At 44.8% G+C, this 26733-nt stretch overlaps 1 protein-coding gene across 3 annotated transcripts in view; it reads right to left on the minus strand.

The window, feature by feature from the left end:
• Nucleotides 1-26345, minus strand: part of LOC142566775 (monocarboxylate transporter 5-like) — a 117213-nt gene extending 90868 nt beyond the window's left edge. The window contains exons 1-2 of one of the 3 annotated variants that reach the window (XM_075677659.1): nucleotides 26233-26345; nucleotides 21017-21124 (exon numbers count right to left, since the gene is read on the minus strand). In XM_075677659.1, coding sequence (XP_075533774.1) covers nucleotides 21017-21124; nucleotides 26233-26272 — 148 coding nt within the window. In that variant the 5' untranslated portion in view covers nucleotides 26273-26345. Of the gene's footprint in view, nucleotides 1-9862; nucleotides 9945-21016; nucleotides 21125-26232 lie in introns of those variants that run through there. The other 2 variants (XM_075677666.1, XM_075677671.1) reach the window with 2 other exon arrangements.
• Nucleotides 26346-26733: the final 388 nt, after the last annotated feature.

A 26733-nucleotide genomic window follows, 5' to 3' on the forward strand; every position in this document is an offset into this window, starting at 1 on the left:
CAAAAGCAATCGAAAATTTGAACGTATATCATTGCGTCTCCTCTTTCTCCACGCACGCGCCGCTTCTCATCGTTGGCGAGAGTCAGAAACAACACGAAGAATAGGAAGAGATTTGAGAAGATGCGAGCCTGCATTCCTTCACGTCATAACATGATGCCCGTGCAAGAGTGTGAAATGGTACTGCTTACTCGTATCGGCGATTACGAAAAATAACGTTGCTTACGATGCGCATTCTTAAGAAACTGTGTGCGTTTAATGTGCATTTCTTTCTTCCTTAAGTAGAGGCCATGCCCGCATCGAAACTTTTGCGTCATTACGTTACATTTGCCTAGCCGCTTGCCCGACCGCGTTACGTTTGGTTAAACATTGCATTGCCCTTTCGTCATTACCATCTTATTTGCGTGAAATACAACTTCATTGATGTCATTTTCTGCAAGCATTTAAGTTCATTAGCATTACATTTGCATGACAGTTACTGTCACAGTTACTGTGTTACAGTGACAGTTACAGTTACATTTGAGCAGACATTAACGAAAGCGTCGTTTAATACCGATTCCCACATAAGCGCGGGAATCAGTATTAAGCTAAAAAGAACAACTTTTTAAGACAGGTTTAGCTTAAACTGAATCTGTTCCTAAGAGAAAATACCAGCGAATCGTGACGAAGGACGTAGTATTTTTCTTTTTTTTTGCTGCATCAAATTTAAAAAAATTCTCTGGCAGATGGCACAATTCTAACCCTTCATCTAAATTATACTCGATGAGGCGGTCATTACGTCTACGAGAAATCAAAATGTTTAATTGAATAAATAAAACAATTACGCTAATGAACTTTTCTAATTAATTACTTTTCGGCACATATTTTAATCTACGAATTGTAGCCGGTGAGTTTGATGGAGCACCCAACTAGAACGAATTATCTGGATGCACCAGTTTCGAGATATTAATATTCATTGTGTCTGACGACATGCGTTGATGTTCCAGTTCTATTCTGTGCCCTTGAATGCATACAACAGCGTTTCTTCTTCAAATATGCTATCTGCCACAGGCAATATTTAAAAACTTGGTGCAGCTAAAAAAAAAATACCCTATATTATCAGCGAGGGCGGGGGGCCGATGGCAAACAGCACTTACGAGTGAAAAGCTTTGTGAATTCGACCCTAGAATTGTCATGCGTAGTTAGATATGCGTTGTACTTCTCTGCTCCCATACACCTCTCATCCCCATTCTTCCTTCGACAAGCATCATACATCGCGTTAGTCATGCGTAGATGTCTGACAGTGTGCATCCGCCTGATTTTGGGTTTTCATTTCGGCATAGCTTGTGAACGGCGTAATGCATAAACTTAAACATTGCGTGAGGTTGCAGGTAGCATAGGATGAATATAAACACAATTGTACTCATTACATTTAGTGTTGTAGCATTTATACAACCGCTTTACTAACGCTTCGCTTCATATTGATTCCGACATGTGCTTGTATGGCTAACCGGCTCCTGGGAGTAAAAAGAAGCGCGAGAAGTAGTTTTTGAACTGGGCTGAATGTGCTAATCTATTCAATTCAATTTTCTTAGGCGAGACTTTACTTCTTTTTGTCAATTTTCTTTTTACCTCACGGGGCTGTCATACGGGATGTTATAATTAAATGAATGCACGCAGGCCCTTGTTCAATGCTGCATAAATGGTCTGTGGAATTTATTGTTCATAACTGACCATTCGCAGTCTGGAGTCTGCTCTATTCGTATCCCGGAACATCTAAGTAACTTCTCTCTTGTGGACTTGTTCTTGCATGGACATAGCCACAGCAGTTGGGACAGCAGCCGCAGCTGCGGCGATGTCCCCGCGTCTGCAGATTAGGTGGGATGAGCTTCAACATGCCCTTTTTATCTCTATCAGATAATCAATGCAGCACTTCGTGCGCTTTAGACAACAGGAATATATTCAGCACAAAAAAAAAACGGCCACGTTATGTTCAGTATATTCCTTTTATTTTTCTTTGGCTGTGTCTTTTAGCCTTCGTCCTTAATAATTAACCAAGCATTTGTGCATTATACCTGTGGTTCCGTGGAAGTATTTTGCAAGTTAGCGCCCTGTGAGTTATGCCAAGTCTTCTGTCTCGGTCGTGCTTCCCTTGCAGCAATTAGCACTGCTCCCAAGGCCGCCAAGCTTGCCATTTCCGTTCGTGTTTCTTTTCCCATGTGCCTACGCTAATTTAGGCGCGACCGAACGAATCCCGCAAGGAATATTAAGTAACAGATCGCCCCGAAGAAGTCGATGTGCCTGATCGGCAGCTGCTAGCACGAAGTGTTTGGAGACCACAGCGGGAAATCGCAGTGCCCAGTTCAGCTGCTTCACAAAGATCAGTTCGAACAATTGCTCGCTGAAAATGTGGCACCAGTGAAACGGTCAGCAACAAATTACCACGAAGCATTCCTATTCATACTTTGGGTTGCACATGAAAGTCACGGACGAAGGAAAGGACCAGTCGACATGAGCGCAGTTGAGAGTTTGCACTGGTGTCGTCTGGTCCTTTCTTTCGTCCGTGTGCTTCATGCATGGAGGAAGGAAAAATGTAGGAGGGAGCGTTACGTCGCGCGCAGCCAGCCTTGGCAAGCGAACGCTGCGTGAAGCCACAGAACACGGGACCTCTTGCGTCGAGATCACGGAGCAAGCTGAGACATTTGGTTCCCAGTAGCTAACTATGCCAGTAATTTTTATTCGGTGCGCGCTTGTTCGGCTGCCCTGCCGTGGCTCTGCCTGCAGAGCAGGAACACTAAAACCAAACCAACCGCGCCCTTTGGCGTGCGATCACGTCTTGGGCCTGCACGTCTGCCTTCAATCGCGTTGCGGTATGCTCCCTTCTATCTTTTTCCTTCCTCCGTGGCTTCATGCGCGACCCAAAGTATGAATAGGTACCAGCTCACCTGCAGCTATCAGTTCTGCTGCATACTACGAAGCGTCTACTGCTGCAAAGCTGAGGCAATTCAATAATCAAAGCAATGAATGCGTGTAAATGCGCCTAAGATACGAGCACGAAAGAAAGGACAAGACACACGTAGTGCATTATAGGTATCAACTGTTGGTGCATCTTAGGCGCACTTACACGTAATTATTCAAAGTATGTTTTGGCCGACATCGTACCGGTTTGTGTCGCATGACCCATTACATAGAAAACGACACTAAAAAGCTACATAAAATTTGTCACGGAGAACAGAAGGCAGTTTCTACTTGTTGAGGACTCTGCCTTCAGCCGTATGACTGGTCATCTGCTAGCCTAAAACCACTGCTGGCGGAATGAGTCGTTACTGTAGCTACAGTTAAGGTGAGGTTGTATACTATGACGCCAAGATCAAGCTTGAAGAAATTCATGAATCTTGAAAAGTCGAACGTTCGCGTTGAAGATCGACTTTGCATTCGGGCTTGATCGTGCTTTCCTCGGCTTGAATGTACAATAGGAACAAAATGGGTGGCTAATACTTGAAATTATTCATCTTGAAGGAGTTCTGTGAGGGACACATGGCGGAACAACTTAGGTTAGAAGTGATAGATATGTTGTCTCGTTATAACCTCGGAGTGAACTAGGATCAGTATTCAAAGCTTCTCTTTCTTCAATGATCGAATTTCCTGAGTGGCTAGCGTTCGGACACCCGCCACTCATAAGAGCGATCGGTTTGATAACGCGGCGATAGCCGCGCCGATGGCCAATCGTAGATGACACTTGCGAAAGAGAATTTTGCGAAAGAGAATACGGCTCGGCTGCGATTGATGTCCCATGAATGTACTCTGCCCCTGTGAGATTCGAAGGTTTTCGCCATGTGTCGTTTGCGTTCGTTGACTCTGGATATACGGATGCATGTACCGCCTAGGTTAACACGACGTGACCAGACCATGCTGTACCGTCTGTGGCTAGGCGTTGCATTTACAAACTCATATGCTTTCCTTATTGAAATGGCCAACAGCCCCACGTGCGATACATGCAGCAGCGATGAGACGCTCGTACACATTATCTGTGTCAGTGCGCGATATAGTGCCCAAAGAGAAGTGATGTGCAGAGTGCTGGACCGATTGGACTATCGTCCACTATCAGAACTAAATGCTTTAGGGCAGTGCTCCCAAAGAACAGTCGCGCTGAAGGCCCTACTAATGTTCCCGCGGTCTGCAGGGCTTCACGGTAGGCTTTAGGAACGCCGCACCCTACCGCTCCATATTGTACGGGGTTTGTTGGTGCTCGTCTCTCTCTCTCTCTCTCTCTCTCTCTCTATATATATATATATATATATATATATATATATATATATTCTATCTATCTATCTTCCACTCTCTTTCTCTTTTTTTCCCCTAAACCCTTCCACCCGTGCAGGGTAGCCAACCGGAACTACCTCTGGTTAACCTCCCTGCATTTCTATGCATCGTTTCTCTCTCTCTCTCTCTCTCTCTCTCTCTCTCTCTCTCTCTCTCTCTCTCTCGTGAATGCCTGGCGTCACCATGCAGGTGGTCGTCCGATGCTCAGCGAAATCAACCAGGAAAGCTACAGCGCTGGCTACGGCAAACCCTTTTGAGAGTGCTGTTGTCGCGCGCGCAAAACACGGGGGGCCCGCCTTCGCGCTGTTTTCCGCGTTTTGCGCCTCAACTTTCAAACAAGGAAAGATGACTGGGGAAAACGTAGCGAGCTGGCAACTGTTGAGTACGGTGTTTTCGAATGCGATGCACCAGTTAGCATTGGAGCTTACGCAATTATGCAAGTAATTGCAAATTTAGCCACTTAATTTGGACTAATTAGATATAATCAATAATAGCATAAACATTCACCAGCGTGCGCGACGCGACTACTTAAAAAGCACCGCTGGTCGCATCGGGGTATCTCATACCTTTATTTATTTATTTTTTCCAACCTCTTGGTCCGCGTTACCTACAACACACGGTATAAGGATTTGCAGATACTGGTATATGTATATTACGGGCCCACTACAGCCGTACAGCCGTCCGCGCCTGTATATATGGGCAGCATCTAAACACTACACGTGATGTGCGATGGTGCGATGAGATGTGCGGCGTGAGCCAGTCGGTAGCCCTAGTGAATATCGTGCAGGCTGCGAGAACCGGAAGACTACTGCTCCTTGGAACGAAGTTTGCTGGTAACGGTAGGGATAGGGGGAAAATACAAAGGTGGTCGATTTCGTACTCAAGGTGAGCCACTATGGTCCGGCCGACGTGGTAAGCCAGTGATGTTTCGCTTGGTGACGCACATGGTTCTCTTCTTTGTGTGTGTGTGTGTGTTGGGGGGGGGGGAGGGCACGATCAAGTCAACTAAGAATTGGAAGTTGGAAGATGACAGGGTTCAGACTATAGGTAGAACGAAAGTGAATGGGATCTGCTTACGGTGGCATGTGCAACCTATTTGGGCGGGAGAACGAAAGACGGTCACAGCTCGGCTCTCGTTGTCGAAGGCTGCGGCTCGGTGCAACTACCGCCCCAGGCGTTGCAGCTCATCTTGTCCAGGGCCGTCTGCCTTTGCAGCGGCAATTCAAGTGCTAGTCAACTCCATCAGGCTAGATATGACCCGCGGGTATGTTGTGAGGAACCCTTACATCAAGGGCTGCGTTACGCGCAGCGTAGGAGTACTTATTATGGAAACCATGCTCCAAGGGAGAATCCCTGCAAGGGACACGGCGCAAAACAACGTACTGTTTAGGGCATGAGCTTTTAACAGTTCATTCCAGGATTCCAAAGTCATGTATGCTTGCGTCCGGCATATTCAAAGTCTCAGGCTGCGAGGTTAGGTTAGCAGTAAGGCTAGTTCAATGTACAAATGTAACAAAACAAGATAACGAGGCAAAAGCTGTGGGAGTCTGAAAAATCTACGTATAGAAAATCATGCGAGTCGTAAGAGTTCTCAGCATGATTAAATTCTAAATGTCGTCAAAACTTGTTCAAAGACAGTCAATGTCCTATGGAGCTTCTCGGAAAAGTGCAAATATTTTTAAAGGTTTGTTGTAGGAAAGCGGTAAGAACTACGAGCATAAAAGTTTCCAGAGTGATAGGGTATCTCTCTTTTTTTTATGATTGACATCATAAAACAATGTCGGCGCGCGAATAACGCGCTGGATACTCCTTATCTCAAGAACACGTAGTGTTGCGCACGTATCCATACCCTTAAGTGCTATAATGTACATAGTTCGTGTACAGAAATACGAGTTTGTAGCACCCAATGCACAGAATGGCATTTCAAGATAACAGTCAAGTAGGAGCGTGATGCATGGCATTACGTGCGTATACAAAGCAGCACGCAAACGGCCCTCTTCTTTAAGATTACAGCCAGATAAGACCGTCGCACCAGAAGGAATAACGAAAGGCCAAGAAATCCACCGCCGAGCGAGTTCGACGTCCTGCTGGCACGTTGGAGGAGCGCCAACCTCCAGCAAAGATCGAGATACCGCAACGAGCTTCGAGCACGGCCGAGTAGCGAGCTACAGACACAGCGAGGAAGAGCAAAGCACGTGAGACCGTCACTGCGAAGTATCCGGCTCTCAATTAACAGCTGAGGCGCTGTCCTTTGCTTTACGCTTACTAAAGGCTACACAATTTTGCCAGGGCGTTTCTTTCTTTTTTTCTGCACTACTGTCGCCCTTGATTCAAGAATTTCCCCTGTTACGATCCCCTGTTGTCACGATCCCCTGTTGGCTCATGCATCGCAGGTGCAGAAAGCAGCGTATGTATTGCTGCAATTTCTGAAATCAAGTGGCCTCGTTGAAGGTTTGTAAGCGAGACGAGCAGCCCTGCATGTACGCCCGGCTACACGCTCCTAGTATCGCCAGCTTCATGAAAAGGTGCACATTTGCAGATTTTTGTGCTATTCTAAAATAAGTGCAACATCGCCTCCTTTACCTATTTTTGCTTTATTTTACAACGTCACCTGCGCTCAGGCAAACGGTGAGCAAACAATGAACGAGTTTGTTTATCATAAATTTTACAAACTTTCAGGGTGGCGTCATCAAGCACGTGAGTCACCAAAGACAACATATATTGGTTTCATTACATAGTGTATGCGAACAACGGTTGAGCGCTGCAGTGATAAACAAAATGCATGGGATAAGTAGAACACGGATAGAGTATGTCTAAATATGATGTGTAAGCGAAATACAATCTTTTTAGTTTGACAACGTGAAAAAAGGAGAGATACTGGACATGCTAAAGTTTGTAAGCAATGTTAATGTTAATTACAGTTAATTACAGAAATGAATGTCAATAAGACAACTGGTGGTTTATTTCCCCTTGCGGACTGCTTAAATGCGATGCCTCTTGCACTGCCCCTATGAAGAAAGCATCGCAGTTTTCTGTCTAAGGCCGCGCCTGTTACTCTAGAGTTTGAGGTCCCTGTAATGGGGTATTTTACAGCTCATTACGTACACATGGAATACATTTATGAAAGCTAATGGTACAGCATACAAACTACAAGTACAACTAATCACATCTAGGTGTATATAATCAATTATAAATGTAAAATTGAATATTGCATTATTATACTAGTCTTCGAATTATATATTGAATGCATTTGATGACACAAAGTGCATCAGTATGTTTTGTGTATTTTCTTACCGTGGTATACGACACTATGCTCCTGCTTCCAATCTCATTTAACATGTCTGCACACACAAGACCTGAAGTCTGCATAAAACATAACATTTACGTCATAGTAGTAGAAATATCCGCTCGGCCACAGAGCATACAGGTGCGCTAAACTATCTGTCATGCGCTAGGAGTAAAGTTGATGCTGTGACCATTCAATAGTTAAATTATGTGCTCAGTCATTGCAAATATCATACTAGAGCACACTGAAAAGCCTGACTGCTAATCAGCACAGACAGGCGCTAGCTCCATTTGCTGCCGTATTACTTGGTTTTCGTTCGAAGTGATGAAACAGGGACAAATCTACATTATGACGCAAAATGTGCAACACGAAACAAAAACAAAAATGTGCTCATATGTACAACATGTTCATTACGCCACTTTTTGCCATTATAAGTAGTATAATCTCAGGGCTGTCCATTATCATTCTATTGAGCGCGAGGGCGTGGGAACCAATCCCGGCCCGGCGGTGGCGAAATTTCGATAGGGGTGTAATGCCAAAAACGCCCGTGTCTCGTGCATTGTGTGCACGGTAAAGAACCCCGGGTGGTCAAAATTAATCCGAAATCCCCCACTACGGCGTGCTTCATAATCGGATCGGGATTTTGGCACGTAAAAGCCCAGACCTTTTTTCCCATTATCATTCGTAGAGACTAATTTTGTGCAACACATACACTAGCGTTGTCAGTGACGCGCAAGTCAAGAACACCTTTAGGGCATGCTAAAAAGGCAGCAATAACAAGATACCGTACAAAGCTGAGTTCATGACTCCAGGTAAAGGGTCACTGCTATGTTTATTCAATATTCTTGGTGTGCTTCGACCAACGTTAGAATGTGAAAGCCTTCGCAAATATTCCTTTCATGCCTCGAAAGTGTCATTGCAGCTAGATTTTATCTAGTTATAAAAACAAACAAGCCGACGAACATACACCGTGCTCCAGGACCTCTGACAAGAACGTTCTCGCCCATACAGCCACCGTGCAGCTTGCTGCCATTGAAAAGAAAACGGTATTACGTTTAGATACGCTTGGCACTGTCGTCATTTATAAAATAAGCCCGTCGACTTCTTAGCGGTTATGAGGTACTCAACAATATGTTTGTGTTGGAGGTAACGTACGAAACAAGCCTTAATTGCCCGGTGCCCCCCGCCCCCCTTTCGGTTCACACGTGCAAGTGAGCACTCAAAAGAGAAGAAATCGCTGTCACTGGGGACTCGTGAGCGGCCGTCACGGCACGGGTTAAAACATCTTATAACATGAAAAGACTGTCCGTTTTAGAGAACATGTGATTGTAACTGTAGATGTAACCGATATTTCAGGGTTCTGACATTGGACAAGTGGGCTACTACGAAAGTTCACTAGCCGAGTTCAGAGATCCTGTCGTGGCTGCTGGGACAGTGGTCGCAGTAGTCGTCCATTATGTGTGCGCTATAGCGCTGCCTTCCGAATGAACGAATGGCACGTAAAACCTCAGACCTTTTTGCCATGGCTGCTAGTCGCAGCAGCCGCTCAGAATGTCCCAAACATATTTGTGTGTGTGTGACATGCATCATAACTTCTTCGGTGCAACTCGAACGCGACCTGCTCCAACTTGCGCAGCATAACGGCGAAATGAACCGCGGCACAAGTAGCGCGCTTACGTGCTCCCTGCATGTCCTCCTGCTGATCCTCGTCGCCGCATCCAGTTCCTTCTTGCCCTCTTTCGCGCTTATAGGATAAAATATAAAGGTTTCGACAATACAGAGGTATACCACGTCAGGGTTACATGGTGCGAAGCCTGTATATTCAGGCCATGAACTCTCTGCAGCACCTAGAAACATTTAAGCTCTCGAAAACAATTAAGACATCAAAACAACGACGTTTGTAACTTATAAAATATAATTTATGTGGCACTAAAGGTAGCAGTAGGGTTTATCAGATTAAGAGTATAGAAGTGTTACCGCTCTATCTTCATTTTTTTTTCTTTTATCTCATTTTACCCCTTTCCAAGTGCAAAGTAGCAAACCGAACACGCGCCGTGTAGACCTCCCTGTATTTCCTTCCACTCGCTCTCCACCACTGCTATATGCGTCTTTCTATTTCTGTCCTATTAAAGTTGGAAGCGTTCCCTGGTCGCCCGACGTGCAGCACTCATTTATCGTCTTACCAAAGAGTACACAAGGCTGTTGAGCCTGCGATGGGTCTTGCATACAGGGCAAGAACGTCATATTTGTGTCTCTGGTCACTCTTTGCAAACTTACCTTTTGAAACAACTATGTGAAGCTTTGCAGTTTCCATGTGCCAGATAACATCTCCATGATTTTCACATTCTTCGCTGCCATCGCCTCTGTAATTCAGTTCAACGTCCTTGTTTTTTTTTCAAAGTGAATACTGGAAAAGTGCAGTCCTCACACACCAGGATCACAATGTTGACACAGAAGAAAACATACTCCACGGTAAGCATGAAGCGTATAGTTGCTGACGGTCGTTGAGCGTACATTCCGTTGGCGGCAAATTGGCCTTTTGCATTCTATTGACACCCGCCGCGGTAGCTTAATGGCTGTGGCCTTGCGCTGTCGAGCTCGAGGTCATGGGTTCGATGTTTCAGTTCTTTAACTTTATTTAAACCGTGTGAAAGTGGCCCGAAAAGTGGAAGGGGACGTCGTATTTTCAGCTCCGCAAGAGCTGTTAAGCATACATAATCCGTTTATCCGATCCGGATATCAGCATCCGATCCGTTTAGGACTCGTCGAGGATGCGCGAAGAATCACCGACCGCCGTTTGTGCACTGTGCACAAGGTGTCGTATATCGCTTCCCTTTATCATGCTGCAAAGTGTACAAAGGGCAGACAGCTGATGCTTTAATGTTAAGTTAAGGGAACATAAGCAAAAACTGAACTGTTATCGGGAAGGGCATGTCTCCGTGCGCTGTGACGACTGCGGGCGTAAACCACTGTTTAAGGATTGTTCTGTCGTGTTTAAAAATACGGGTAAGGTTACGTGAGAGATTTATGAAGCAAGCTTGATTACAAAAGAAGGCGCTACGTGCCACAGCGCCCCGTCCATTACCCCGAGCAGAAAAGAAAGTGCATATCTGGAAAATGTTGGTATGCGCGTGCGATGATTCCTACTCGTTTTGTCTGTATAAGCACCATACTCTTCTGAAATAAAATCACGTGATAGTTAGTGCACGTCTTGTCGTTTTTTTTTTTTTATTGATATGATATAAGGAGATGTTGGCGCACAATTTAAGGCGCCGCCTACTCCTTATCTCTTGGGTGATTCCGTCATACATCATACAGGGTTCAAGATTGCATATCAAATAATCTTTTCACACAAGCACCAGGACTTATCACGCAACGTTTCCGCAGGAAGACTATGACGTAAGGAACACGTGGTACATACAATATACAAGGTAAATGTCTCCACACTTATGTAGATGAAAGCCTCAAAAGTACAAACGATACTGTCGCCTAATAATAATGTGTCTAGTCCGCGGGTGGTACATACATCGTGTAAATGCATTATCGCATACAGTCACAACAGAACAGTCAACATAATTCACAAACAGATGCATATATACAGTGACATTGAAATGAAGGGAACAATGAAAGCCCTAATAACGTCCAACAATGCCGCTGTCTTCAAGGAAAGTCTTTAGTGCTTTTAAAGCGCTCTCCTGCAAGGCCGTTGTTGGCCAAGGGCCCAAAAGTTTCCTTAAACTGAAAGGTCTGCGGTCTAATTTAATTAGCGCTGATTTAAGTCGGCATCTTGGTGTGTCGTGATGTGGTCAATCTAGAAGGAGGTGATATATATCTTCGTCTACAAATCCACAATCACATTCGGGGGTTTCCGCTCGGCCAATTCTTCGGCCGAGCGCCTTCGGCTTCGGCCAATTCGTAAGAAATGCTTTGTGTAGGCAGTGCCTAGTCTTAAACGATGAATAAGGGTTTCTATAGTTCTGTCTAATGATATTGAAAATTTGAATTCAATGAACGGATCAATATGGTTAAGTCCGTGCTCTTAGAATTCTGGTCAAGCTAAGTGTTTCTAGACATTTTGAAAGACGTTGTCTTTATGTTGCAGCGTAATTCATTCTTTGATATTGGGAGCCGAGTCGTATCATCTTTGAGGTGCGCTTGTCGTGCTGCTTCATCGGCTGCTGTGTTGCCAGGAATGTTGCAATGCCCTGGTATCCACTGGAATGATATTGCATGTTTCGCTTCGCTTGCCTTTGTGAGGTTTTTAAGTGTTTCATATATTATACTGTCACTGAATGTTTTCCCCTTTGTGCTGCAGATCTTTCTTGCTCCTGTGAATCCAGCGCTATGACCTGAATTATTCGTTTTATTATTATATCATGTAATGTTTTCCGTGGCATGCACGTGGGGTCAATGCAGTTGTCTGAGAATTTCTCTAATAAATGGGGAAGTGTGTAAGTCATCGATTGCAAGAAAACTGTTTAGACTTGTATGTAGAAACCATGTTTCTGAATATCGTGTATTGTAGATGTACTATACTTTTCTTTAAAAATGGCAGGTCGATATTAAATGAGTTATTGCCGGTGTTAGCTATGAAGTAAGATTACGTAAGGTGGTAGCTGTAGCGGTGATTGATTTTCATTATCAGATATCGATCAAAGATTTCTTGCGTATGCGAATAAAATGGAATGTTCCTCATTACCCGATTTGCTTTCTTTTGAAAAATTGATGAGCTGTCTTTTTTTTTTTTTTTTTTGTCGTCATTCCCGAAACCAAGAGGACATATTAAACTGGCCTAACATAAGGAATTCTAGATTTAAAGATTTATCCGTTCAGGTAAAAGGTCTTTATTTTTATTAATTGAACCAATAATTTTGCACGGATTTATGTGTGTTTCACCTATGTGTTCGTCCCAGCTGGGTACTGAAAATGGTCACACCCAATATCTTTGTGCAATCCACTATTTCATGTATCGGATCCGAGGTGGATATAAGGCAATGTGATAGTTTTGTTTTAGGTCGGAAGAGGACTGCTTTTGTCTTCGTTTGAGTTCATAGTTTAGAAATATCGTTTTTCCTAAGAAAAAAATTTAGGTAAAACACCTCGGCCTGAAATCCGCGATGTTGTGGCATCGGCGAAACAGTTGATGGAAATGCGAAGGCGTCCATAATTCATTGATGTAAACAAAAAAACAACAGCGGTCTCAATAGGCTTCTTTGAAGTACACTGCCTTTAATGCCTTGCAGTTCGCAAGTAAATGCACCTGAGGAAACATATTGTTTCCGGTATTCTAAATGATAAGCCATGCAAGATCATAGCAATTTCCAATGAGAGACCTTGAATATCATTCCAAACTTCGCGTGGAACCTCCCGATTTCGATTCAGGCTAACGAAGTTGCGCGAAATTCCGCCATCTGGAGATGAATTGTTATGTGGGAAAGCCGTTCCTCCTCTTGTTTGCGGAAGTCAGGATGAAGGCTCCCACAATAATTAATTACCACTTCTAATAAGACACATATAATGTTTATGAACTGCGCACATATACATCAATGCCCGAATACAGTGCCTCTGTATTTTACAGCGTAAGCTGTTATGTGCTCATTCCAACAGCCGTTTATGTGGCGATGGTGTCCGCCACCGCCGGTGTCCGTAGCAGCTATCGCCGCGATTGAGAGAAAAGAAAAAAAGACCCAGTTCCCAACGGGTTCGAACGCGGGCCCGCTTTGTGGGAGACAGCTACTGTAACACTTAGAGCCACGCCAGCTTTTTTTTTTCTTTATTTCCACCTTGGCTACAAGCCTCAAAAAAGTTTGTGATCATACAGCCCACTCGTTTTATATGGGTTAAAGTATCAAGCATTGACACTGCAGCTTCATCGCAGTCATTCGTCTTGTACACGTTACGCACCTTTACAACCGTTTCCACAAAATATTCATACACAGATCGGCCTTTAACACCACGATGTCTATATGCCAACAGACTACGCCAGACTGCGTGCAGCCCAAGTAAAAAGATAACATCCATCTGTTCAAAACCGCTTTCAGGTGGTAAAAAACGAATGCCATGTGGATTGAGGGGTAGGTCTATCTTTAATGTTCTCTGTCATATATCCAAGAAGAATATGGTATTACTACAATCAATGAAAACATGTTCGATCGTTTCCGCTTTGTTGCACAGAAAGCATCTGCTTCCCCGTGGCACATAAATCCCTCTTTCCTCTAACCACGTTTTAACAGGCAAGGTTCCCGTGTGAATCTTGAAGAAAAATATTTTAACGTTTACTGGTATTCACATATTTTGAACCCTTTTAAGTACGTCTTGCCCAGGCCTTTCTTGAAACATTAACCGATACAATGGAACAGGGAACACACTCACAATGAGATCCTTCATTAGACGCTTTCTTTTTATATTGGAGAGGTACTCAAGGGAAAATCTTGTCCTAAGAAAACAATAGGACGTTACAACTTCACGCAAGAACCTTGAATTTGTGTAATGAGGGCCAATGGTTGAAGAAACAAAAAAATCAGGGATTGAAACTGTTAGCACGGTTTGAAAAAAAAAACACAGAAACGGGTCTCTTACGTCCCTTATCCATATGAAACGTTATACAACTTGCTGAAGGAACAAGTGGCACACCGACAGACCACCTTTCTTTACTCGACGGAACAAATTTGTCCTTGATGTTCGCTCCCACGTAGAACACCAGATAAACGTGGCAAAGATTCGGTGAAATTTTTGAATGTGCTTACGTGCTTGCTAGCACGCGGCGGAAAAATGCCATATAAACGTGTCCTAGCGCGTGAGAAGACACGGGATTTGACAGGCGCGCTGCGTAGCGTCGATACGTGTTCGTTTTGCATTACACTTGCATATTATTACACCAGGCAGAACGCCATGTAGCGATACAAGGCAGTTAAAGAATATTTGAGGAAGAAAAATAAGTTTAAGGAGATGTATACAAGAATGGTAGAAAAAATATACATTATGTACCTGATTAAATCAAGCTGGCTAGGTCACTACCGCGTTTCGAAGGGGATGCGTATAAATGATCATCATCGTCAGCATCGTATCATGGCATTTGGCTTGCGATGTGAGATTCGCGCCGCGTAGCGTCTATACGTGCTCCCTTTGCATTGCAGTTGCATATTATTACACCAAGTGGCACGCCATGTAGCAGCTGCATAGGCAGCGGTGCAAGGTAGATAGACAAGTCTTGAGGAAGGAATAGATGATTATCCAGATGTATAAATGTTGATGTAATGGAAAGCATGTACGACATACCTAATTAATTCAAGCAGCCTAGGTGACTGTTTTTCACCGCCCCGTTTCTAAGGGGAATGCCGTTAAATCAGCATCGTCATCATTACCATCGCCTTGTGCCATTTGACATGCGCGTCGCGTAGCGTCGATACGTACAAACTTTGCATTGCAGATACGTTATATTCCACAAGGTGTCCCGACATGTAGCAGTTGCATATAGCAGTTGCATGCTGTATGTAGCTGACCCTATATGTAGCAGGCTAGGCGACTATTTGTCGCCATCCCGTTTCGAAGGGGATGCCATCACTCTCATCCCCATCACCAACAGCAACGCACAGTGCCACGGGTCAAGGGATGTGACATGTGCGACACGTAGTCCGGATACCTGTGTTCGCTCTTCCGTACATGTTATGGCGTCTCCTCGTAAGGCACGAACTTGAAGAAGTGATTCGTAAAGCTACGCACGCGGATGCAACCAGCCATCATCCGGCTCAGCAGACCGCTTTGCAGAGAGCAGGGCCAGGCGCAGCTCGCCGTCGACGCTGGGCGGACAGTTCAGATCGCACTCGTGAAAACGACGCGAAGATGTTTCGCCGCGAAGCCTGTCGTGATGTAGGCGCTCCTCCAGCTTACGCTGTGACTGTGCTGCGTGTGCCGCGCAGGCCTGTGACTTTTTTTAAGACTATGAAATACACAAAACATCTACGTAGTATATGTCATCATCATCACCATCATCATCCTATTTTATGTCCACTGCAGACCGAAGGCCTCTCCCTGCGATCTCCAATTACCCCTGCCCTGCGCCAACCGATTCCAACTAGCTTCCGGGAATTTCCTAATGTCATCGCCCTACCTAGTCTTCTGTCGTCCTCGACTGCGCTTCCCTTCTCTTGCATGGTACCCATTTTGTAACCCTAATGGTCCAACGGTTATCTAACATGCGTATTACATGACCTGCCCAGCTCAATTTTTTTTCTCTCAATGTCAATTAAGATATCGGCTATACCCGTTCGCTCTCTGATCCAAACCGCTTTCTTTCTGTCCCTTAACATTATGCCTAGCAATCTTTGTGCAATCACTCTTTGCGCGGTCCTTAACTTGTTCTCAAGCTTCCTTGTCAGTCTCCAAGTCTCTGCACCATATGTGAGCACCGTTAAAATGCACTGATTGTACACCTTCCTTTTCAATGGTAATGGTAAGCTTCCAGTCGGGAGCTGACAATGTCTGCCGTATGCGATACAACCCATTTTTATTCTTCTTTGAATTTCCCTCTCATGATCAGGGTTGCCTGTGATTAATTGACCTAGGTAAACGTACTCCTTCACTGACTCTAGAGGCTGACTGGTGATCCTGAACTCTTGTTCCCTTGCCCGGCTATTCATCATTATTTTTGTCTTCTGCATATTCATCTTCAACCCCGCCCTTGCACCCTCTCTGTTAAGGTCCTCAATCATTTGTTGTAACTCGTCTGCAGTATTGCTAAATAGAACACTGTCATCGGCAAACCGAAGGTTGCTGAGATATTCACCGTCTATCCTTACTGCTAAGCCTTCCCAGTTTAATAGCTTGAGTACTACTTCCAAGCACGCAGTGAATAGCATTGAAGAGATTGTGTCTCCTTGTCTGACCCCTTTCTTTATAGGTGTATTCCTACTTTTCTTGTGGAGATTAAGGTAGCTGTGACATCTCTGTAGATACTTTCTAATATATTTACGCAAGCGTCCTGTACTCCTTGATTACATAATGCCTCTATGATTGCTGGTATCTCTGCTGAATCAAATGCCTTTTCGTAATCTATGAAAGCCTACAGAGAGGCTGATTGCACTCTGCGCATTTCTCGATAACTTGAATAATGACATGTATGTCATCCATTGCAGAGTATCCCTTCCTGAAACCAGCCTGTTCCCTTGTATGGCTGAAGTGCAGTGTTGCCCGTAGTCTATTGGAGATTATATTGGTGAATATTTTATATAATACTGGAAGTAAGCTAATGGGCCCATAATTTTTCAATTCTTTAACGTCTCCCTTCTTGTGGATTAGTATAATGTTGGCATCCTTCACGTTCTCTGGGACTCTTGAAGTCGGTAGTCGGTTCGTATAAAAAGCCGCCAGTTTTTCAAGCATTATGTCTCCTCCATCTGTGATTAAATTGACTGGTATCCCATTTTCTCCTGCCGCTTTTCTCCGTTTCATCTCTTTCAAGGCCCTTCTAACTTCATCGCTAGTTATAGAAGGACTCTGTGTAACCTGTTCATTATTACTTCGAATGGAGGTATCGTGGCTGCTTTGGGTACTGTACAGGTCAGTTCAGAATTCTTCCACTGCTTTTACTATATCTTTGAGATTGCTGATGATATTGCCCTGCTTATCTGTCAGTGCATACATATTGGTTTGTCCGATGCCAAGTTTCCTTCTCACTGATTTCATGCTGTGTCCATTTTTTACTGCTTCCTCAGTCTTTCCCACGTTATAATTTCGAATATCCCCTATTTTCTCCTTGTTGATGAATTTCTACAGTTCCGCGAATTCTATCTGACCTCTTGAGTTGGACACTTTCATTCTTTGTCGTTTCTTTATTAGGTCCTTTGTTACTTGGGAGAGCTTGCCTATTGGTTACTTTGGTGCCTTGCCTTTGAAGCCAGCCTAGTTACGGTGTCATTCATTACCTCTATGTCATCTTCATCTCGCTGATCTAAGCTGCATATATCTTTGCAAGTACCAACCTGAATTCGTCTGCTTTTACCCTTACTGCCTCTAGGTTGACCTGTTTCTTCTTGACCAATTTGACTCTTTCTCTCTTCAAATTGAGGTGAATCCTAGCCCTCAATAACCTATGATCAATGCACTTTACCTTACCTATCCCGTCTACATCCTGCACTATGCTGGGATCGGCAGAAAGTATGAAATCAATTTCATTTCTTGTTTCACCATTAGGTCTTTCATATATATTAAGCCAGACACTAGGAGGGGGCTATGGCAGGACACTTGCGTGCCACTGATATATCCTGCCATTGTAACAGCAGGGTAAATCATTTCACCAATACAACGACTCGGCAGCATCCCCTCCTGCATGCGTATGTCCTTCTGTCGTATGCGCCCCGCGGACATTGACCTTAATTTGTCGGCATGCGCCTTCATTCCTACGATCTAACGGTCACAGTCCTGTCCTTCCGGCTACGCCATTCTTCTATGCCTCTTCCCCTCGCCACCTCTCCCTCTGATGTAGTTCTTCCAGGTCTCGGGCAATCATTTAAAACGACAAACTTCTTCAAACGTTCTGGAGACATTGCGCCAATGACAGGAATAGCCACTGTGACTGATCATAAAGCTTCTAATACATTTCTGGCACTCCGAACACCTAGAGAGCGATGACGTCTGCTGCCCTGAATATTTTGAACCTTGGAGTAGTGAGTTTTACAGGGCGCCCAGAATGCCTCCTGGCAATGTCAACAACTGCACGTAGTGTGGCTTCTAAACTCTTCGCGAACGCCGTGCTACAGAACCTATTTTTTCGCAGTATATAGAGACACACAGGGTTGCTGCTCTAATTAAAAAAGACCATTTAGGGCAATCGTCACATGACTGTCGACATGTAACTCCTTTCGCCCGGTTCACCTCGCACTGTTTTCTTCTATCACACGCACAGACGCAGAGCAAAGAATCCGCGAACCGTGCGTCTCGAATGGCCATTCGCACGTGCCGTTGCTTTCCCGCTGGCTTGCATCACGCAGAGTGCAGGCCAACGAGGGCAATCGGCTTACAGTTTGCGGTGACACCGCGCCTGTTGGCGACAGGGCACGAATGGCGTTTCCTTGGCAGATAGATCAGGACAAATTAACCAGGGACGAAAGAAAAGCACACTTGTTTACAGTCCGATCCATCCCTGCCGGAGTAGCTTCCAGGAGCAGGTTTATGGGGCAAATGAGCACACAGAAATTGCCCAGCAGCAGCTCTTTCAGCTGTGTAATTTATTGGATCTCGTAATGAATGAACGCGGGATGTTTTTCACTCTTCAACTTCACTCACTCAGACATAAAGAAATCATCTGGACTGGACGGTATTGTAAATGCTTTCTACGTTGGATTGGCTGAACAGTGATGCAAATATCTGTGTATCGTATTTACAGCTAGCGCTGATAAAATGCAGATTCCTAACAACTGGAAATTGGCATAATGTAGTCAGGAGACTGGTACTGAATTTTGTGTCATGCACTACAAGCCAGCTTTCTCGTTATGCGCGTGTAGAAGGCGTCTGGATAATTTTGTTTCCGAGCATTTAAGCTCTTTCACAGAATCGAGCAACTTCTTTTATTGTTTACAATCCCGTTTCGGTAGATGAACGTCGAAAAATCGTTATCGTCATCCTATTGAATGAAAAAAGCGTTGGATCGAATATCACATAGCACGTACATGGTAAAACTCCGACTACTCCTAAAGTATGCTCACGTCCCACAGTGGATTGATTTTTACCTTTCAGAAAGACTCCAATATGTCCGGATGGCAACATTTAAACCACTTTTTGACCTGTTTTCCACGGCGTCTTGCAAAGATTAGTCCTGGGGCCCCTTCTTTTCTACATTTACTTAATATACCTATCGTTCGACTCACGTGCACTTTTTCTTCTTTTTTTTGCAGACGACTGCATTGTAGGCTAAAATCCATAATCAATACGCCATATTAATCGATTATTTGATGGCATTTAGCCTCCGCGATGGATCGGGCACTGGCTATCGCATTGCGTTGCTGAACACGAGGTCCCCAGTTTGATTACCGGCTGGAGTGGCCGCATTCCTATGCAGATTCGGGGCGTTACATATCTTTTGATGTTGAACGTAAGTGACCAGATCGATGAGATTATCAACGGAGCAGTGGAGACGTCGAAAACGGGCCATAACGTTTGGATAAACTTTGTAGTGTTCCAGGTACCACTCCAATCCGGCAAGGATGACGCGTTCCGTCACCTTCCCTACGCAACTATAGCCAGCGCAATTGGGCGGCGCCATACTTAATGCTATTGAATCGGTTGGCCTTGGTGGCCGAGTGTATGTGTGCACCCGCAACTACTTACACATGAGGTTATTTTTTGCGCAAACCAATAACGGTTCGACCTCTCAACACTACACACACTGTAGTGCTCCACAGGGTGGCGTCTTGAGCCCCATACTTTTCAATCTTAATCTTATCGGTCTCGTGGAACGAACACCAAGGGCTGTCCAGATGTCATTGTACGCCGACGACATCTGCGTGTAGACGTCAGGTTTAACACCTCCTCAGGTGCGCGCGAGGCTTCAAAAAGTCGCGACTTCAATATCTGCGTATCTTAGCGAATAAGGCCTCCGGATTTCACCAGAGAAATGTGCGCTGGTCGCGCCTACGTGGAAGCCAATGACGTCCTACGCCATTTTATCGATTTTCAAAACCTCTGTTACGCCAGTACGCACAGTTTCTTAGTGGCAATCATTGATCGAGACATCAGCTGACGTCCCCATGTTGCCTACCCGAAGAAACGTTTAACGGTCATTTCACACCTTTTCAATTTTCTTGGAGGGAAAACATGGGGTATATGTCAGTGCACGCCATTTTGCAACTCTACAGGGCGTTGCTTCTTGGGTATCTGAGGTACAGCTTACCTGTACTGAGTAATACCCGCAGTAGTAACATCCGCACAATCGAGAGTGGTCGGACGCAGGCACTCGGAGTTTTTATTGTATTGCCGCGCTGCACATCGACAGTGGAAAGAACTGTGATAGCTCAAGATTAACCAGTCGCAACTCATATGACATTGGAAGTTCTCAGAGCACACATCAAGCACATTCCCCGCGCCCCTTTCGACAACCTCGCCTCACTGCCGAAAAACCAGCCCAGTGCCTGCTTTTGCCAGGAAATATCGGCGTACCGTTACTGCTTCCCTAGAGATTATACGCCTGCGAGAGGCTGCTATCAGTTCCTTGGTGTTTGGCTCACCGACGACTTCGACTCTCGGTATCAGGAATTCGAACGAAAGCAGTATTCAAGCCGCCAACTTTCGAGCAGCTGCCTCTACTCATGCTGGACGAGCCATGCAAGGACCATCTTCAGACTTACACTGATGGCTTGACAACTGTTCACGGATTGGCAAGATCGAGCTGTAATCTTCCCCGAAAAAGCCGTGACCATTGAGTTTAAAACCTCTCACCGAATAACGTCGACTGCTGCGGCCACGAAGGTGACAGATCTTCATTCGAAGGCAGCCCTGCATTGTCTGCTATCCGGTCTACGTCGTGTGGCACAAGACCAACTTGCGCTGGAAATAAGGCAGTTATATCAGCAACTAGCAGAAAAAGGACATGACATCACTTTTCAGTGCCTCCCAGGCCACTGTAGCATCATGGGAAACGAATATACCGATTAAGCTGCGATGAAGGTGTGCGTGCGTGTGTGTGCGTGGAGAAAGAGACACTCAACCCCACAGCCTAACTTATAACAAACACATAAGCGCGGTGTAGCACACAACGACTCTCTAAGTCCGAATGTCCTGAAAAAGCGCAACAACGCATTGAAGGCCTTCTGTGCTGAGGACGGTCTGGACGAGTGTCCGAGGATTCTTTCTTCCGACAAGAGACGATTGTCCAGCCTTTCTAGTGTGGTAGAGAGTTCTCGTCTTGGCGCACTGTAACGAGGCCATTCATAAATAGGATGCTTATTCGTCTCCTCGCAGCCAAAGTTGTCTCGTGTAGGGGTGCCAGCCATTCCTTTGCGGAATGAGGAGGCGTTTAAGAAGGTCAAGCCGAGGCGCGGGCGCCACAGAAGCTTTTCTTCAGCACGCAATATTCTCGTAGGAAGACGGAGCTGTAGACTCGGATCCAAGCTGCGGAGGCAAATGTTTGTATAGAGAGCAGGGTTGCGCAACTCGAAATTAGCGAGAGCCTAAGTCAACTTCTTTGTGACCCACACGAGCCGCATTTAGTAAGATTTAGGCGTTGCATCTCTTGCTTGCGAAAAAGCGGTCTGTTTGATGGCATTCGTTGAATCCTCAGTACGTCTTATAATAGATGTCACCCCGGTCTTTTAAGACCGAAGGCGGCTCATGTTCAGAGACATCAAAGAAAACGTTTACTCTCATACGTGGGCGCTTCCGATGAGAGACGCAAATTTCAAAGTATTCGTATATCTCTGTTTCCGCCTCTGCTTTCTCTCAAGCTTCTTGTAAAATCGGAGGGGCTGCAAGCCTTCTAGCTCTGGTGAACACTGTGGGTCGATGAAGCTGTACACCTGCTTGACGATACCGACAAAAGGTCGCGAAGCAAGTGGTCGCTCTGCATACTTCATCTTCGAATGACATGAAGCGCTGTTAAGATTCTGCTGAAAGGTTCTTGCCATGTTATGAATATTTCTCCACGCGCATAAAGGCCTATTGAAAATAAACAAAACGTGTGATGCTAGAAATTATTGAAAAAAAAGTCCATTCACTCTTCAGTTTTCAGGCATGATACTGCCGGAGTAAAAACGTTGCGACTTTCACCGTTAGAATGGATGAAAGTAGCTGCGTCTGCAATGTGTCAAGACATCGGCCCGCCAAACCTTCGTCACATCGTTACTCCAAACCTCACTCTCCGCACTGTTAGCAAATATTTGTCAAAGTTTTGAAGTAGGCCGAACACATAAAACAAAAGCATATGTTCGCAGGCGCTATGCCGTCCGCGATCATTCACTCGAAACATACTATAGGAAACCGCCTGTCCGGTTCAATTTTATAGATACCGCACCATTTGGTCTTGGCGTTGGCAACTAGAATAATAGGTTCAATGATCGTGCTCCTTTCTGAGGGCTCCCAACAAGAAATCCTACGCTTTAACACCCTTTTTTTTTTAGATGTTTAGACTCGGTTAAATTGTTTTTGCTAACTAATGACTTGAGCTCATGTTAAATATACCCTCAGTTGCTCAATAGGACAGTGAATAATACTGAGCTGGTTGTATTCTCGTAGCGCATACCTGGATTTTGTCAGGCTTGGCACAAGTTAGCTAAAAACACTCGCTATGTTTAGCAGATCTTTATTATATATTGAGCGCTGTTTTAACGAAACATTTGTAGAGGGGGTTGAGAAATAGTACATTATTTAGTATATTTATTTAGGTTCCTTTTAAGGTTGCTTTGAGATGTCAGTCCTTTGCACACATCAAGACAGGGAATTCCCTCTCTGAATCAATCCTGTTATGTGTTGATTCACATAGTACTGTGCCCTGAAGAAGTTAAATTAATGTGTATTGTTAAGAATACCATGGTGGGCGTTACGTATAACAAGAGAACGCAACTGAAGCAGCTTTCTCTCCTGGATGCATTGCATTCAAAAATAAATTTTGTTTAAAGGTTCATTGCATGCAAAGACAAAAAAATTTATACCCAGGCAGTATCGGAAGCGGAACCATTCTATACACAGGTGCAGGACGGAGTCTACATTAGCGCCGCGTGGCCTCGCCTATGGTAAGAAGGATCGCATATCTGATACCTATATCGTTGTTGCAATAGAAACGTGCTCTCTTGTCCAAAAGAAAGATAGAGTAAGGAAATCAATAGCCCTTATGTGCGCTTAAAAAAAGAGCTGATCGTAGTCCTTGCAAAGAACTACGGCAGCTGTTCGTCAGATACCTTGTGTGGTTATATAACCCACATAAACACTGATGTTTCTGCCCTCTAATTACATAAAAGAACTTGAAAGGTTTCCAGCGCGCGCTTGCATGCAAAGTGGTGTCAGTTTATTTGAATGCACCGTGCTCTCATCGCGCTGCATGCGCTACCAGAACCGTCCATGACTGCATTTATTTCAGGTGCGCATTGTCCTTCTCAACGTCACAAGAAAGCCGAACAAAACATGAGTAAAATGTCGTTGACGCAGCTCTGAAGCAGTCCACATCATCATCGTCAACTTATACGAAAATCAGAGCAGCTGCCTGCACATTTACACCAATCGATCGATTGCTTTCTTGTGCCTCATAATCAGAAAGTGGTTTTGGCACGTAGAACCCCAAATATTATTATTATTTCTTTAGTTCAATTAAAGCAGTGGTCATGCGAAATATGTCTGACCAAGTGTAATTTTCCGTATACCCCATTTGACGTCTACTACAACTCCACAACACGAAAACGTCAGCACCGCTGTCAAGTCACGGAGAAGCTAACTTATGGTTCCTCTTGCATTCGAAGTGTTTGTTCTTCTCTCTCTCTCTCTCTTTCTCTCTCTCTCTCTCTCTCTCTCTCTCTCTCTATATATATATATATATATATATATATATATATATATATATATATATATATATATATATATATATATATATATATATAATAAAGGCGGAGCTTTCATTGCCTCATTCCCTTGACTTGCGGTTTGTGTGTATGCGTAGCAGCTGTGTATGAGCCGCTTCCCGCCACGCTAGCGTGCGTGCTCTCCGAAATGTAGCAGGAATACCTATACACTTTCTTGTCGACGACGAGTGGCTTGGATGAACTTCCTTTTCGTGCTTTGTTACGATTGTGTCAACATCAATAATCACGAGCACTTGAAACTGCCCCATTGCCATTCCGCTAGGCACCGCTATGATAAGCACCTCAGGCTGCATGTCACATGCAGCGACACATTCAAATTCCTTTTTTTTTTCTTTTTTACAGCGAGGCTGTCTGTCGCTAGGATCTGGAAAAAAATGTGTCCGAGATGTTGACAAAAAAATGATCATATGCGCCTGTCCTGGTGATAGTGCAGAAAGGGTCCAAGTCCAATTGCACATACTCCTGTGGGCTCGGGGACCTCTAACGCGCCCTTGAATTACCCTTGTCACACGTGGAACCAAAAGAGGTCCCAGGCACAAGGGTAAGAACAGATGTTTTCGAAAAAAATGTTTTCTACAACTTTTTTTCAAAAACGGCTGTTAAAAATTATCGGCGCCAACCGCGCAAACGCGCTAGTGCCACTGTTCGCGCGTTCGTCGTCGCCTTCTTTTTCCGCAGCTGGTTCCGTAGTGCAAAAAGCTATCATCATCAATGGCTCGAGCGTCGTCTTCTTTCACAGCTGACTCCGTTGGCGCTGATCATTCCAGCGTACAATTTCGCTTCTCTTTTGTCGCCGTAATGGGGAGGCCGCGTTTACGGGGGTATGAGCAATTCATTGTATTGCGTGACGGACGCATTTAATAACAGAGGTGATACGCGAATGTGTGTGCGTAGCTATATCGCCACGATGACCACAGATTAGAACAATAAAGATGTTCGTACCTTTGTTCGATATTCTGGGTCACCTCTGTGTCGGGCGCTTAATAGGTTCGCTGGGCATCCACCTTCAAAGAGTGGAATGGCTCATGATTTTTTTGTCGAGGTCTCTAGAGTTATAAAACGCCTTTTCTCGAGAAGTTGTCGAAATGGACTGTGTAGACAATTTTGTGGCGAAAGTGGACTCGCACTTCCTCACATAGAAAAAAAGTTGGTATGTACTCTTTCACTTGTATGTTTCATAAAGCGTGATAGTGACCGCCTGTATTCTGTCGCCATTTGACGAGTATTTTTCTGCTCACGAGGATTGATTATTTGCATCATGTACCTTTTGTTGTATTCTGCAAGTAACTGTGATATCTGTACGTTTTTGTGCACTTTGAAACCCACACCCTTAAGTAGCCTGCGCGAGGGTGATAGTATTTGTCAAATAAGAAATAAATAATCTGCAACTGAGCGGGTTTCACTGGGTATTTGCCCATTCTTCACCGATACTCCAGGACGGGTATGTGCCACTGTGACGTAAGAGGTATAGAATCTAAGTAAATGTTTCATATACCACAAATCCGGCAGCAGCTTTTCCCTGACTAAGAAAAATTCACCCCCCTATATTCTGTGAAGCGAAGGACATCGTATTTCAGTGGCTATGACCACGTTACCGCGTCGCCGATGGGTATGATCGAGAGCACTTACCCGATCAGCATTCATAAAATTGATTTTTATTACCGAGATCAAAATCAGTCGATGTCCTTCGTGCGGGTGCCCGTGAGCTAACCCTGGCGTTGAAATGCCGTCGACTTCACAAACCAGTGTCTTAACTCCTTGGATGCCCATGTGCAGTTTTGTCTCCCGCTCGCCTTGGCGCCATGACTAACCACTTTCGTGACGGCTCTGGCCCGGTGTTTAATAATGCGCTCATTTGTGGAATAACTTATAGCCTCAATGTAAGGTCTATGGGTGTAGCAAGAAGTTGGCGCACCTTTTTTCAAACTGCCCTCGCTATGTTGTGCAAAGAACAACGCTCTCTAACGGGCTAGACACGTTGCACGACTGTTAGCTATCGCAAGAGAAACATTATCAGCAGACGTGGGCAAAGTCGGTTTTGAATGGCATCAGAATTCTACAACGATTAGTCAGCGTTGTCATACACACCTTCACGTGTGTGTGCGGACGGTGCTCCTTCTTTCACCATCTCCTTTTCCCCGTCTACCGTCACTTTGTACACTGCCACACAGTATAGAGAGCACAACCAGAAACCTGCTGTGTTTCACTTCCCTGCCTTGATTTCTCTTCCTCCCTCTCTCTCTTTTGCTCTCTGTGGTCACCTTTCTCCTAGTAGCTCGCACTGACTCATGAGAGTGACGAGCATAGTATGGCAGACCATCTGCCACACTTAGAAGCAGCTTTAAAGCGCACACTACGAGAGACCTGGTCGGAAGCAGAAGAAAGAGAGAAGACAGTGAATATCACACCATAGGGCAGCCGAACACGACTTCGCGAATGCGAGTTGAAAGAACGGGCAACGGCGTGGAACCGGAGACGCTACTGGCTCGCATGACTTCACGCTGGCATTTGACACCGGCGGGAAACAAAGGACATAGCGGGACCTTAGACGAACACCTGCGACAAACCTTGCAGTGGTCTTCGACCGCG

The sequence above is a fragment of the Dermacentor variabilis genome, chromosome 1 (genome assembly GCF_050947875.1).
Source record: "Dermacentor variabilis isolate Ectoservices chromosome 1, ASM5094787v1, whole genome shotgun sequence".
Lineage (NCBI taxonomy): Eukaryota > Metazoa > Arthropoda > Arachnida > Ixodida > Ixodidae > Dermacentor > Dermacentor variabilis.